The 14,792-nt window shown below is 70.3% G+C and overlaps 1 protein-coding gene and 1 long non-coding RNA gene across 5 annotated transcripts; one reads left to right on the forward strand and one right to left on the reverse strand.

The window, feature by feature from the left end:
• Positions 1 to 339: 339 nt before the first annotated feature.
• On the reverse strand, positions 340 to 9,254 carry GCGR (glucagon receptor). Of its 4 annotated transcripts, none has more exons than XM_051828310.2 (14): positions 9,099 to 9,254; positions 6,387 to 6,614; positions 6,193 to 6,295; positions 5,612 to 5,719; positions 5,415 to 5,536; positions 5,227 to 5,333; positions 4,996 to 5,152; positions 4,665 to 4,824; positions 4,127 to 4,187; positions 3,959 to 4,028; positions 3,765 to 3,853; positions 3,538 to 3,676; positions 3,404 to 3,445; positions 2,887 to 3,283 (listed from the first exon to the last, which is right to left on the reverse strand). In XM_051828310.2, the coding sequence occupies exons 2-14, from the start codon at positions 6,456 to 6,458 to the stop codon at positions 3,074 to 3,076; spliced, it is 1,440 nt and encodes a 479-aa protein (XP_051684270.2). In that variant the 5' UTR covers positions 6,459 to 6,614; positions 9,099 to 9,254; the 3' UTR covers positions 2,887 to 3,073. The 4 variants fall into 4 exon arrangements, with proteins under 4 accessions (XP_069916254.1, XP_051684270.2, XP_051684271.2 ...); XM_051828311.2 differs by having other exon boundaries at positions 6,387 to 6,535; positions 9,099 to 9,246; XM_070060153.1 differs by lacking the exons at positions 2,887 to 3,283; positions 9,099 to 9,254 and adding an exon at positions 340 to 549.
• Positions 9,255 to 9,347: 93 nt separating this feature from the next.
• Positions 9,348 to 13,356, forward strand: LOC138845979 (uncharacterized). Its single transcript, XR_011383316.1, has 2 exons — positions 9,348 to 11,330; positions 11,414 to 13,356. It is a non-coding gene; the product is annotated as an uncharacterized lncRNA (long non-coding RNA).
• The last annotated feature ends 1,436 nt before the right edge of the window (positions 13,357 to 14,792 follow it).

A 14,792-nucleotide genomic window follows, 5' to 3' on the forward strand; every position in this document is an offset into this window, starting at 1 on the left:
CCCTCCCCGTGAATCCCCCCTGCCTCCCCATGAGCCCCCACCTCCCCGTGGGCCTGTCTTCACCTTCACAGCTGAGGGCGAGGTTTGTGCCCCCCCCAAGAGGAAGCAGCGGCTCCTCCGAGGGCTCCCTGGCTGTGAGGCCGAGCGCTGCCATCCACTGGTCCCCTCCCCACCACCTTGGCGGCTGGGAGCGCCGCCCTGTGTCGCAGGTGCACGGCGGGAACCCCGCTGTCCGAGCTGTCACCACTGCCTCTGGAGGTTTCGCTGGCAGGGAGCTGGAGTTGGGGGCTCCGGGGCCCAGGGGGTGACGGAGGCATCTTGACGGCTAGGCTCGCTGCCTGCCCCGTCTGTTGGTTAAGGGTTTATTTTACTTATTTGGAAGGCAGAGTTACAGAGAGAGAGGAGGGACGGAGATCTTCATCCGCTGGTTCGCTCCGTCTGGGCCAGGCTGAAGCCAGGAGCCCAGAGTGTCCTTGGCGTCTCCCACGTGGGTTGGGGGCCCAAGCACCTGGCCCCTCCTCCACTGCTTTCCCAGGCCATTAGCAGGGCCTGGATGGGAAGCGGAGCAGCCGGGACTGTAACCAGTGCCCATGTGGGATGCCAGTGCCGCAGGCCGCACCTTAACCCACTGAGCCACAGCGCCGGCCCGTTTTCGTCCCTGAGGGCTCTCCTGAGTTTGGCGTCCCCAGCCACCCTCACCCCCACCTGAGATGTGACCCTCGGTTGCTGTGACCCAGATCCAAAGTGCCACACACAAAAACCAGCCCTGTGGCAGCCCTGCACACTGCCCCCACGGCACTCTGGGAGTGCATTCCCTTCCTCCACGGGCACACCTGGTCACACGTCCCCCGACATCACGCACACACGGGCACACCTGGTCACACGTCCCCCGGCATCACGCACACGGGCACACCTGGTCACACGTCCCCCGGCATCACACACACGGGCACACCTGGTCACACGTCCCCCGGCATCACGCACACGGGCACACCTGGTCACACGTCCCCCGGCATCACGCACACGGGCACACCTGGTCACACGTCCCCCGGCATCACGCACACGGGCACACCTGGTCACACGTCCCCCGGCATCACGCACACGGGCACACCTGGTCACACGTCCCCCGGCATCACGCACACGGGCACACCTGGTCACACGTCCCCCGGCATCACGCACACGGGCACACCTGGTCACACGTCCCCCGGCATCACGCACACGGGCACACCTGGTCACACGTCCCCCGGCATCACGCACACGGGCACACCTGGTCACACGTCCCCCGGCATCACGCACACGGGCACACCTGGTCACACGTCCCCCGGCATCACGCACACACGGGCACACCTGGTCACACGTCCCCCGGCATCACGCACACACGGGCACACCTGGTCACACGTCCCCCGGCATCACGCACACGGGCACACCTGGTCACACGTCCCCCGGCATCACGCACACGGGCACACCTGGTCACACGTCCCCCGACATCACACACACGGGCACACCTGGTCACACGTCCCCCGACATCACACACACACGGGCACACCTGGTCACACGTCCCCCGGCATCACGCACACGGGCACACCTGGTCACACGTCCCCCGACATCACACACGGGCACACCTGGTCACACGTCCCCCGGCATCACACACACGGGCACACCTGGTCACACGTCCCCCGGCATCACACACACGGGCACACCTGGTCACACGTCCCCCGGCATCACACACACGGGCACACCTGGTCACACGTCCCCCGGCATCACACACACGGGCACACCTGGTCACACGTCCCCCGACATCACACACACACGGGCACACCTGGCCACATGCTCCCACACATGTGCACACACGCCCACAGGAACACCCCCCACTGGTTCCCTTGGGAGAAGGGGCTGAGGCAGAGGTGGGAGAGGAGGGGGCAGGGGCAGGGCTGAGGCCCCTGGGCTGAGAAGTGGGTTTGTCCTCCCCCTGCAGGGCGGCCTGGCCACACTTCCTGTGGGCTGGGCAGGTCCTGTCCCGCCAGGCTCCCGGCTCTGCCGGATCCCACCAGCCTACCTGGTTCCCTTGGGGCCAAGGGCCGGTAGGCGGGGAGGGCCCACGGGTGACTGCAGGTAAGTGGTGAGCCCAAGGCCGTCACGGACCCCGGCTCCGCTGGCAGGAAGGAGGCGCTATGCCGAGGACGGTGAGGGCCTGGGACACCCGGCTGGACTCTGGGCCTGCAGCCCCCTCCCCCCGCCCGGGCCTGTGGGGGCAGCAGGGTGAGGCCCCCAGCAGGGCCCGGGCTGAGGGTTCTGTTTACCGTTCCTGAGAGGCCTCCTGCCCTCTCATTTGCTCCAATTAGCCCAGCTCTGCCTGAGCCGCGCCAGCCCACGTGGGCGCCCCTCCCCCAGGCCCAGGCTGCGCCACCTGGCCAGCCCCCCACACACACCCCAGGCACCGCCGAGCCCAGGAATGCACAGTCCCCATCAGCTACACCAGGCCCCAGGCGGCAACTCAGGCTCCCTGTGCCCGCGGTGGTCGGGGCCACCTGCTCGGAGCCGGGAGCTGGGCAGGGCTGGGCAGGGCTGGGCCACCGCAGCGCGGCTGGGGGCCCGTTTCTCCCCGCGACATCTGCTGCGTGGCCTGACAATTGCCTGGTGGCCAGTGCTGCGACGGAGCAGAGGCCGGGGCCTTCCTGCGGCTTCCAGGAGGTGGGGGTCCTACGTTGCCTCTCCAGCCACTGTGGGGACCTGGCAGGCAGGGTGGGAGACAGCTGCAACCTGCTCAGGGGGCTGGGCCCTGCTGGCCACCCTCAGGATGCCACACCTGTCGGTGAAGCGGGCGCCCTCCCGCACAGGCCCGCCCGCTGCCTCCTGGTCACCGCGCACCATTGCTGGACTGGGGCCAGCTCGCAGCCCAGGCCTTTATTGTGGCCGCACCCAGGATGCGGGCACGGCCGGCACAGCCCCTGCCACCAGGACCCTGCTCCGAGGCCACCCCGGGGCGGACGAGGACAGCGGGGACTGCTGGCCGGCAGCCAGGGCTGGGCGGTCAGTCCCGTCCAGCAACGCCCTCTCCTGGTGCCCTGGCGAGGACTCAGAAGGGGCTCTTGGCCAGCCCAGGGAGGTCACCGGCCAAGAGGGCTTCTGAGGAGGGGTCCCGGCCGGCCCCGGGGCTGCCCCCATCCTGCGCCGGCCGCAGCTTCTCGGGCGGGGCGGAGGGCACGTGGACGCTGACCGACCGCTCCTCCCACAGAGCTTTGCCGATGCGCCAGCGGCGCCAGCGCCGGAGCAGCTCCGACTGCACCTGCGGCACAGAGGGGCGGGCCGTCCAGGGCCTGCTGTGGGCCTGCCCGAGGTGCCCCAGACACCCGGGATCCGCCTGCAGTGGGCAGGTTCCCGGGGAGGGGCCCCGGCCCCCACCTACCTCCTTGTTGAGGAAGCAGTAGAGGACAGCCACCAGCAGGCCCTGCGGGGACACGGAGTCAGGGACAGCGCCCGGGCCTGCAGGTGTGCGGGGGGGGGGGGGGGGCGTGTGCAGGGGGGGGCGGGGCGGGGCACCTGGAAGGAGCTGAGAAAGAGGTCGAAGAAGAGCTTGGTGGCACGCAGGGCGCCCTGGGCCTGCTCGTCCGTCACGAAGGCGAAGACCACTTCATGGACGCCCAGCAGAGGGATGAGGGTCAGTGTGGACTTGGCCAGCCTGCGGGGGCAGAGGCTGAGCCACCCTGGGACCCTGGGACGCAGGCCCCGCCGAGCCCCAGCCCCTCCCGGCCCCCACCCACACCCACCGGAACTTGTAGTCGGTGCGGTGCATCTGGTGGGCTCTCAGCTTGGCCACGAGGAGGTGGACGACGCGGACGAAGATGAAGAAGTTGATCTGCGGGGGGAGGGCCGCATCGGGGGAGGGTCACCCCGCCAGGACAGGCACCTGGCCCTCGGGTGCCGTCTCCCGGGGGCCGCCCACCGGGCCTGCTCTGCTCACCAGGATGGCCAGGAAGACGGGGGCACGGAGGATCCACCAGAAGCCCATGTTGTCATTGCTGGTCCAGCACCTGCGGGGGGGCCGCTCAGCACCCCAGCCCCCGCCCCAGGCCCGCCCTCCCCCGGCCTCTGCCCTGTCCAGCGGCCAGGACAGCCCTGCCCTACTCACTGGACGTTCTCGAACAGGCACTTGACCACCGCCCAGGGGATGACAAACAGCAGGGGGGCGCCTGTGGGGGCAGCAGCTGTGGTCCCCAGGCCCAGCCAGCCCACCCCCAGCCCGCACGCACCAGCCCTTACCCCAGCCCACCCCCAGCCCTTACCCCAGCCCTTACCCCAGCCCTTACCCCAGCCCACCCCCAGCCCACCCCCCAGCCCTTACCCCAGCCCTTACCCCAGCCCTTACCCCAGCCCACCCCCAGCCCTTACCCCAGCCCTTACCCCAGCCCACCCCCAGCCCACCCCCAGCCCTTACCCCAGCCCACCCCCAGCCCTTACCCCAGCCCACCCCCAGCCCTTACCCCAGCCCACCCCCAGCCCACCCCCAGCCCACCCCCAGCCCTTACCCCAGCCCACCCCCAGCCCACCCCCAGCCCTTACCCCAGCCCGCACACACCAGCCCTTACCCCAGCCCTTACCCCAGCCCACCCCCAGCCCACCCCCAGCCCTTACCCCAGCCCTTACCCCAGCCCACCCCCAGCCCTTACCCCAGCCGATGGCCAGGTAGAGGCAGAAGTGGCTCCTCTCGGGGAGGGCGGGCAGGCTCAGCAGGCTGTGCAGGTAGAGCCCTTCCGCCAGCAGCCAGCAGTAGTTGGCCACGACGCTGTACTGCATGGACACCGCGGCTACCCGGCAGCCGGCCACAGCCTGGGCAGGCCACAGGTGAGCGGTGGGGACGGCCCGGCCCCCCGCCCCGGGCCCCGCCCCGCCTCCGGGCCTTGCCCCCCCTACCCCCGGCCCCCGCCCTGCCCCGCCCCCGGCCCCCGCCCTGCCCCCCAGGCCCCCGGGCCCTGTCCCCCGCCCCCCGCCGGTGCTCACCCCGTCACTGAGCCAGACGCTCACGCTGAGGTCGTCGCCCAGCTGCTGGCCGTAGCGGGTCTGCAGCAGCCGGTCAGTGGCCAGCACCGCGCTGGCCTTGAGCACGAAGGAGGCAAACAGGTTGGCGTGGATGTGGTTGCGGGTGCAATGCAGCTGGCTGTGGGACCAGGGGCGGTCAGCGCCGGCCCTGCCTGGCCCTCGAGCCCCGGGCCTGGTGGACGGGGCTCCTACCTGCAGCCCATCAGCACGGCCAGGGCCAGGAGCAGGGCCGCCAGCGACAGCGTGTAGCCCACGGTGTACATCACCTGGAAGCTGCGGTACATCTTGGCCACCTCCTTCTGCAACCACGGCGGGCGTCCCGGTGGGCGCAGCTCCCACGCCCGGCCCGGGGCGCCCGCCACCCGCCCTCCGAGGCCTACCTGGGCCTCCATCTCGTCTGCGTCCATCTGGCACTGGGAGGCGTCGCGCCACGGCTGCCCCCGGGGCCCACGCTCCCACTGCCCATCCAGACCGCACCTCTTGAACACCAGGCGATGCTGCACTGGGGGTAGGGGAGGGCTCTGGTCAACCCCGCCCCGCCCCCCACCCCGCCCCCGCCCCGCCCCTCGGGGGTTACCTTTGTGGTACCAAGGCAGGTACCAGGGGCAGCTGATGTTGGCCGTGGTGTTGGGCAGGGTGTCGGGCCAGCAGGAGTACTTGTCGAAGGTCCTGTTGCAGACCAGCTCTGCAGGGGCACGGGGGAGGGAGGGGAGACGGGGCCCTCGGCAGGGCCTGGCCCACACAGCCCACCGCCCACCTCCTCCCGCAAGCCCCAAGCGCTGTCATCACCTCTCCAAGTCTGCAGCCCAGAGCTGCTGTGCCCAGCGGGACCTGGGGCCAGAACCCCCCGCCAGCCCTGGGCCCGGCACGCGCCCCCAGTCAGCCCAGCCCAGCGCAGGCCCCCACCTCATTCAGACAGGGGCTCCGCCTCCTGGGTGGCCCTGCTGCCCCACACTGCTGCCTGGGCCCCGGACACGGTGGCCTGACTGCCCCCAGCGCGCGCCCTGTGAGCTCCGCGGGGCAGCCCCGGGCTCTCAGCAGCAGGTGATGGCTGTGCCCGGCTGTGCGGCCCCGGGCCCCTCTGGTGGGCATGGTGACCTCACCCCTACGGGGGGCAGTGACAAGCCCCCCCGCAGCTGCAGTAAGGGGGGCACTCACGGGTGGGCGGCGGCAGCAGGCTCAGGTTGCGGTGACACTGGTCCCTGTACAGCTTCCACTTCTCAAATAGGAAGTCCATCACCTGGGCGGAGGCGGCCTGCGGCTGCCATCACACGAGGGCAGAGGCCAGCGGCCGTCAGCACGCAGCACGGGGCAGGCCGCCGCCCGGGGCTGGGGGGAGTGGCAGCACCCACCTGGCCAGCGAGCAGCAGCAGCAGCAGCAGCGCCGGCGGCGGGAGAGGGCGGCACAGCCCGGTGCGGGGCATGCCTCTGGGCAGCTGCCCCCCACATCTGGCAGGGGCTGCACGCTGGGGTGAGGGGCCCGGGGGGCCACAGGCTGGAGCTGCCAGAGCAGGGATGGGAGACGGTGCTAGCCGGGTGCTCCTGCTGCCCCCAAGCCACCCCTGAGGCCTGGGTCCTGGCTGCAAGACGAGCGGGGGAGGTCAGTCCAGCCGGCCTGAGACGCTGGGGGTCCGTCCAGGCTCCTGGAGGCAGCGGGGTGTCCCCTGGGTGGAGCTGGCTTTCCCGCCAGCTGCCCACCTGCTGGTCACCCCACACTCTCGGGGGTGTGGGACACTGGCCCTCGCCTCCCCCCCACACCCGTTCTCAGCCCTGGGGCCATGAGTGCTGGTCCCCCTCCCCCACCACAGGCCCCCAGTGCCGGCTCCCGCCACGCCAGCGCCGGGCACACACACGCTCAGGGTGGGCTCGGTCACATGCACCCCCCTTTCCCAGCATGGGGGTGCAGGTGCCCCCAGGAGCCTCATCCCAGGAAGGCTCAGGGCTGGGCTTCTGGCGGGCAGTGTGTTCCCTGGAGATCAGCTGCACACTGCCCGGGCCCAGGCGGTCACCTCTGCCCTCCTGGGCCTGGGCCAGGGCTGGAGCGAGCCGCAGCCCAGACCCACGGGAGGAGCAGGCAGCGGCTCCCTGGAGCCCGTGTGGACGGACAGGCGGACAGACCGACGTCTGGCTGGCTGGAGGCGGTGCTGGGGGGCGGGGAGGGATGGCTGAAGGCAGAGGCCAGGGGCTTCCGGGGGCTGGCTGAGGGGCCGAGCCTGATCCCGCGTGCCGGCTCGCCCACTGGCAGCTCCTGGCTCGCAGGCCGCTCAGGGGTCCCCGGCACCGCCCCCGGGCTGAGGCCAGGTCTCGTCTCCCCCGGGCCTCACCACACAGCCCCTCTGGCCGCTGCCATCCCGCTTAGGCCACTGAGGAAGGGGTGCGCCAGCCAGGAAGCCCGCGGCCCGGGGGTGGGGGAGTGACGAGGGCTGGCAGGGGCCTGGGAAAGGGGGTGGGCTGAGCTGGCACAGGAGGGGCTCCTGACGCCCACCAGGCTTCCATGGGCCTGGGGACCGGGGGGGGGTGACGCCCACCAGGCTTCCATGGGCCTGGGGACCCGGGGGGGGTGACGGGCTGCAGGCCCCTCCTCTGAAGCCCCAAATCTTTCTTTATGGCAGCCCACTGGGGGGTGCAGCCCCGACCTCCTCCCACACAGCTCAGTGTCCCCCACCCTGGTGGCCAGGGCCTCGGGTCCCTCCCCGGAGTACAAGGACAGGCCACGCCCCCACTGAGCCCGCGACAGGGCCGAGAGGCCATCTGCAGAGGGTGGGCGAGACTTCCAGCAGTGACGTCCAGCCGGGCAAGGCTGCGGCTCCGGGCTCGGCGGGGGCTGCTCTGGGGGCCGAGGGCGCACACCGATTCCCCCCACAGACCCCTGCCTCCCGCTCCGGGGCTGATGACCACTCCCGGGACCCATCTGGCCCCCAGGGCGGCGGAGCGGACTCCCAAGGCAGCTGTAGGTGCAGATAAATATTTGTTGAACGAGTGAGTGGGCTGGGCTCGGGCAGCCAGAGGTGGAGGTGCCCAGCTGCAGAGCTCGCGTCCACCTGGCGACCTCCCAGCAGGAGCCGGCCAGGTGGCCGCACAGCGAGGGCCCCTCTCCGACCTGGATCTCCCAGGAGGCTGCAGGCCCCTCCTCCACAGCCGGCCACCTGCACGCTCCCAGTGTCCCCTGTGCGTCCTGGGCTGGCACGTGCCCTGCCCCGGGGCCTGGCACAGCACATGACTCCCGGGCGCTCCTGGGCTCTGCGCGTCCCCCAGTGCCCACTGTGCGTGGACGGCCCCTTGGCCCAGGCAGGCACAGGTAAGACGGGGCCCATGCTTGGGGGGGGGGGGCGGGGGGAGATGCCCCGTGGGTGGGAAGGGAGCTGCCCCTAGCTTTGGGGAGCCCTGAGTGCTAGGGTGGGAGGGGACTGTTTTCCTGAAATCAGAGGAAGCACCAGGTCAGGGGTCACGCTGGCTGATCCCGGGTCCTCCCCCGTGGGGGCGGGGAGGCCTGGCAGGCGGCCGCCCTGTGCCCAGCGCAGAAGGACGCAGACCCAGCTCCGGCCGGGCCTCAGCCTCCGGGGATGTGGGCGCCAAGAGGTCAAGGGGTCAGTCGGTTTGGGGCCGCAGAGGGGTGGGGCCGCTGACAGGCCAGGCAGGGCAGGGCAGTGACCCTGGCTGGCCACGGGGCAAAGTCACAAGCGTGGGCCAGGCGTGGACGCCGAGGCCCCTCACCCTATCCCGCCCCTCACCCTATATCACCCCTCACCCTATCCTGGGGCTGCCGGATATCCCGCCCCTCACCCTATCCACGTCCCGGGGTCCACCCGCCCTGCTCTCCCGCCCAAGCGCAGGGCCCGAGGGCGGCCACCGACCCCGGGACCAGAGGACCCCCAAATCTGCCCGACGGTGGCGCCCCCGTGGCCCTTGGCCGTCTGAGCCCGGAGGGAGAATTCCCAGGACTGGGGACACGGGGAATGAGACAGTGGGGATGACGACGTGGGGCGCCGAGACCCCCGTCAGGGGCCGCCCCGCCGCCCCCGCCCCGCCAGCCCCGGGCCGCCCCTCTGGGGCCCCGCGCTCACCGCGCCGAGCGCTCGCGTTCGGGCTCGGCTCCCCGCGTGCTCCCGGCGCGCTCGCTCGGTCGGCGCCGCTCCGCGCCCTGCGCCCTGCGCCCTGCGCCCTGCGCCCCGCGCCAGCCGCGCGCAAACTTCCCGGCGGCGGCGCTGGGCGGGGGCGGCGGCGGGGCGGGGGCGGCGGGGACGGCGGGGCGGGGGCAGCGGCACCGAGGGTCCCCGCCCGCCTCGGGGCTGCGGCTCCGCGAGGGCGCGACCCTGAGGACGCCGGCCCCTAGCTCCCGGCACGCAGAGCGCGTCCCGCGGACCCCTGCCCCAGAGACCTTGGCCGGGCGGAGGGGGCCACGCGGGCTCACAGCCGCGGGTGGGGGCTGTGCTTGGGCGCCCTTTCCCCTCGCTCGCTCGCGTCGCGGTGACCGCTGTCGGGGCCGCGCTCCTGATTCTGCGAGGCTGACCTGCTGCTGAGCCCCCGCGGCAGTGGGCAGGCAAGCCCCCGGGGTGCCCCCTGCACCCTTGCTGTGCCACATCCCCAGGCCTCTGGGCGCCGCCCTGGGCAGACCCGCCGGCCTGCCGCTGCCCCCAGGGGCTGCGGCGGCCTGCACCTTCAGAGTGCGGCCTGGCCCTCTTGCTGTCCACCCTGCTGTATTGAGGGGAGACCCACACCCGAGCGCCCCCAAGCAGCTGCTTCCCTCCCCTCACCCCCCACCCCCCAGCAGCCCCGCCCTGCTCCGGCTTGCACTGTGGATGCTTTGGGGCCTGTGGGTGGTCACACCCTGCTTCTAGAAAGTTCTCTCTGAAGCCCTGGCGTCCAGGAGGAGCAGCCCCCGGCCCCTTCCCTCTCCCTGGAGAGCTGCCCCAGGCTTCCCAGTGTCCCAGCCCCGCAGGCCCCCCGGCCCTGCCCTGCCCCTCCACACCCCCACCCCGGCGCACAGGCCTCCTCCCCCTCCCAATCCCCTCTCGTGCCCGCGGTTCTCTGGAATCCGTGTGGTCACCGCTGTTGCCCCTGCCCTGGCACCACCACCTCCGTCCCCTCCCTGGCCTGTGGGCAGTTGTCCTCAGGGCCCTTCGCCAGGATCCGCGTCCATTTCAGGGGCGGTGGGGACTCAGGCCCTCCCAGGCCTGGTGGTCTCTCGCTTGCATGGCATCCACAGTCCCGCCGGGCTCAGGAGCGGGGGTGCTGGGGCGTGGGCTCCCTCACCTGCCCCACCCGCCTCCCAGCCCCTCTGAGACCCGGGTCCAGGCTGTGGACAGAAGGCAGAGGTCAGGGGGCAAAGGTCGTCAAAGTCCCTTTTCCGCCTGATGTGGCTGCGAACTCCCACTCCCTCCCAGGTGAGTAGGGAATGGCGACCACCTGTGGGGGCCGGGTGGGGCCCGAGACGTGGCATGGGACGGGGCTGGGGGCCGCATGGGGGCCACAGGGGCGGGGCCCCGGTCCCCAGGGCCTTCCCTCCGCTCTGGGTCTCTCTGTCACTTGAGAGACATAAACAGAGCGGGAACTGGGAACCGCAGGGGCTGGGCCTTCCCACATGGCCGCCCGGGGCCTGGGGACAGATGGCGCCTGTCCTCCACCCTGGGCCCCGGGGTCCTCCTGGCTGAGGGTCCCAGGAGATCCACTGGCTCCCGGCTGGCCGCAGGGACGAGCCAGGGACACAGGCGGGCCCTCTGTGCTGGGGACTTGGGCCTGGAGCTGCGGGAGGGCGGCGAGGGGTGGCAAGGAAGCGCTGTTGGAGTGGGGGGCGGGTCCTGGTCTCGTGCCAGGGGTGTGGCAATGCAGGAAGGCGCCCCAGGCGGTGACCCGGGGGCCCCCTGCTCAGGCCAGGGACCCGGCTGAGCCCTGCACTGCCAGGCCATTCCGTCAGGAACCAGGACGGCTGAGCCGACACCCAGGGGCACCGGCGGCGGCTTCCTGACCGGCTCCTCCTCCTGGCCGAGCAGATGGGCGCTTGGCGTCCCGCGGTGGGGGTGCCGCTCCCACCCCGCTCACAAGACGGAGGGCGGCAAACGATGCCCTCCCAAAGCCCCTGCGATGGAGTAACCTGGCTGCCTGCTGGTGCCCCACTCCCGGCTGTGGACGAAAGGCGGGGGGGCACCGGAGCCGGGGCTTCCAGAGGGCGGCAGCCTGCACCGGGAAGACGCCGCAGCTGCAGCCCGAGGCCGGCCTGGACGCCTGCACGTGGGCAGAGCTGGCGCAGGAATGGAAACGCAGTCAGAAACGCTGCCCGGCTGGCAGGCGTGGGAGGGGTGAGCTGGGACCTGTCTGTCAGCACAGGGGGCGGCACGGGGGAGCAGCAGGTGCAGCTGCCCAAACCGGTGCTGTGGTGTAGCAGGTAAAGCCACCGCCTGTGGTGCCGATGTCCCATATGGCCACTGGTTCGAGTCCCGGCTGCTCCACTTCCGATCCAGCTCTCTGTTGTGGCCTGGGAAGGCAGTGGAGGATGACCCAAGTGCTTGGGCCCTGCACCCGCATGGGAGACCCAGAAGCTCCTGGCTTTGGCCTGGCCCAGCTCTGGCCGTTGTGACCAACTGGGGAGTGACTCAGTGGGTGGAAGACCTTTTTCTCTCTCCTCTCTCTTTGTGGCTCTGCTTTTCAAATAAATAAATCTTTTTTTAAAAAATGTTTACTTTTGGCTGGTGCTGCGGCTCACTAGGCTAATCCTCCACCTCGCGGCGCCGGCACACCGGGTTCTAGTCCCAGTCGGGGCGCCGGATTCTGTCCCGGTTGCCCCTCTTCCAGGCCAGCTCTCTGCTGTGGCCAGGGAGTGCAGTGGAGGATGGCCCAAGTGCTTGGGCCCTGCACCCCATGGGAGACCAGGAGAAGCACCTGGCTCCTGCCTTGGGATCAGCGCGGTGCGCCGTCTGCAGCGCGCCGGCCGCGGCGGCCATTGGAGGGTGAACCAACGGCAAAAGGAAGACCTTTCTCTCTGTCTCTCTCTCTCACTGTCCACTCTGCCTGTCAAAAAAAAAAGTTTACTTTTGTTATTCTAAGTAAAATTTATAAAACTTTATAAATGAAAGTCACACACAGATCTTCCATCTGCTGGCTCACCCCTTAAGTGGCCACAGCAGCTGGGACCAGGCAAGTCAAAGCCGAGGGCCAGGAGCTCCGTCCAGGTCTCCCGTGTGGGTGGCAGGGACCCGGGTCCTTGAGCCGTCACCTGCTGCCCCCCAGGTCTGCACCAGCTGGAAGCGGAGACAGACATAAAGCAGCCGGAGCTGCAGCCAGGCGCCCGGGGAGAAGGGGCCGGGCGTCCCAAGGGGAGTCTCCTTTCTAGAAGATATTTTAATTTTTTAATTTATTTAAAGTCAATGTTGGCTGGTGCCGCGGCTCACTAGGCTAATCCTCCGCCTGCGGCGCCGGCACACCGGGTTCTAGTCCCGGTCGGGGTGCCGGATTCTGTCCCGGTTGCCCCTCTTCCAGGCCAGCTCTCTGCTGTGGCCAGGGAGTGCAGTGGAGGATGGCCCAAGTGCTTGGGCCCTGCACCCCATGGGAGACCAGGAGGAAGCACCTGGCTCCTGGCTTTGGATCAGCGCGGTGCGCCAGCCGCAGTGCACTGGCTAAGGAGGCCATTGGAGGGTGAACCAACGGCAAAGGAAGACCTTTCTCTCTGTCTCTCTCTCTCTCACTGTCCACTCTGTCAAAAAAAAAAAAAAAAAAAAAAGTCAGTGTTAGAGGGAGGGAGAGACAGATGACTGCAGCAGCCAGGGCCGGCCAAAGCCAGAGGCTCCCACCTGGCCTCCCACGCGGTGCAGGGCCCAGACACTGGGCATCTCCTGCTGCTTCCCCGGGCCCTTGGCAGGGGCCTGGACCGGAAGTGGGCAGCCAGGACATGATGGAGCCCCTGTGGGATGCCTTCGTCACGGGTGGTGGCTCTTCCCGCCATGCCAGTGCCGGCCTTTGCCGCACCCCTCCACGACGCTGGGCTCGTTCTGCTGTGAACCCTGTTAAACGGAGGCGGGGCAGGGCCGGCGCTGTCGTGCAGTGGGTTAAAGCCCTGGCCTGAAGCGCCGGCATCCTACATGGGCACCAGTTCTAGTCCTGACTGCCCCTCTTCTGAGCCAGCTCTCTGCACGGCCTGGGAAAGCAGTGGAGGATGGCCCAGTCCTTGGGCCCCTGCACCCGCGTGGGAGACCCGGAAGAAGCTCCTGGCTTCGGATCGGCGCAGCTCCGGCCGTTGCGGCCATCTGGGGAGTGAACCAGCGGATGGAAGACCCCTCTCTCTGTCTCTACCTCTCTCTGTAACTCTTTCAAATAAATAAAATAAAATAAAGTGACAGGGCTGCCCATGGACCCCCCCCCCCCCCCACTGTCAGGTCTGGCTCCCACCAAACCACGAGCTGGTGGCAGGTGCTGCAGGCGACCCTCGGTGCCACCAGGGGGCAGTCTGGGGCAGAGAGCGGTGCACTGTCACACGGGAGCAGCTCCTGTGCCCGGCGCAGGCTCGGCCGAAGTCTCCTCCCAGGAACCAGCCACTCTCGGTGTCCCTGGGAACCCCCGTACACCGTGGCTGCAAGGGTGCATGGGCCGGGGGCAGGTCACAGCCCCGCAGGACGGGGTCCACCCGGGAGGGCCTCATCATGGCTCCGGCTCCATCTCTGGGGCTCCGCGATCCGCCCAGCTGCCCCCTCGGCCTTGGCTCCAGCGCCCAGGAGGGAGAGGTCCCCTCCCTCAGCCTGTGCCGAGTGTTCCGCCAGGCAGCAGGGGAGGCGGGGCATTGTGTCCTGGAGGTCCCGGCACCATGCGTGCAGGCTGGCGCGGGCGACTCGGCACACAGACGCCCCCGCCCTGGAGCCCCACGGCCGTCCCAGGAGGGCCCCCCACGGCCCCTGGGGCTGGCCGCAGTGCGGAGGCCAGCTGCTCCGGGCGCCCAGCCGGGCCTGTGGCTTCCTTGCGGGCAGGACCCGGGCCCGGTGTCTGGCTTGTGTATCTTCCCGCCCGGCTCCGCGGCGCCCTGGCTGTGAGAGGTGGGGCCAGGCCCCCCCAAGCCTCGAGTCCAAGCCGGTGCCCCTGGACAGCCACACCCTCACGCCCGGGGCCAGCCTGGCGCAGGGACCCGAGGCCCCGCCTGCAACACCAGCACCCACGGGAGCACCAGGGGCGTCGCGTCCCAGGGGCTCTGCTCCTGCTCGCCCGGGTGACTGCCCGGGGGCCTGGACCCCTGCCGCCCGCGCAGACCGGAATGCTGGTCCCGGATCCCGGCTTCGGCCTGGCTCAGCCCCAAGCAACCACGGAAGCTCTGCCTTTCACACAAATAAAATAAAATATTCTTTACGTCTCAGCCGGAAGCTCTTGCTCTGCGGGGCCGCACCCAGACCCAGGGTGCAGGGGGAGCACCTGGGGGCGGGGCGCCCCCAGGGCTCCGGGAAGGGTCAGCGTCCACCGAAGCCTCCAGACTCGCGGGGCTGCCACCCCCCCCCCCCAGGACCTCGTTCTCACCCTCCCCAACCCGACGCCCCGCCTGGGGCCGGAGACACAGCACGGCCTGGCCGCTGGGCCCAGGGAGCGTGGGCGTGGATGGAGTGTCCGGCGAGCTCTGCATGGGCGTGGCCTGGAGAGGTGGCCATGTGGGCGTGGCCTGGCGGGGCGGAGGATGGCGAGGTGGTCTGTGGGCGTGGCCTCCTCGGTCTGCCCTGCCCAACAGCCCTCCCTCCCCCCCCGGGGGGGGCTTCTCAGGGGTCTCGGCGGCCTGGGACCGGTGCCCTCGG

This window comes from Oryctolagus cuniculus, chromosome 17 (genome assembly GCF_964237555.1).
Source record: "Oryctolagus cuniculus chromosome 17, mOryCun1.1, whole genome shotgun sequence".
NCBI lineage: Eukaryota > Metazoa > Chordata > Mammalia > Lagomorpha > Leporidae > Oryctolagus > Oryctolagus cuniculus.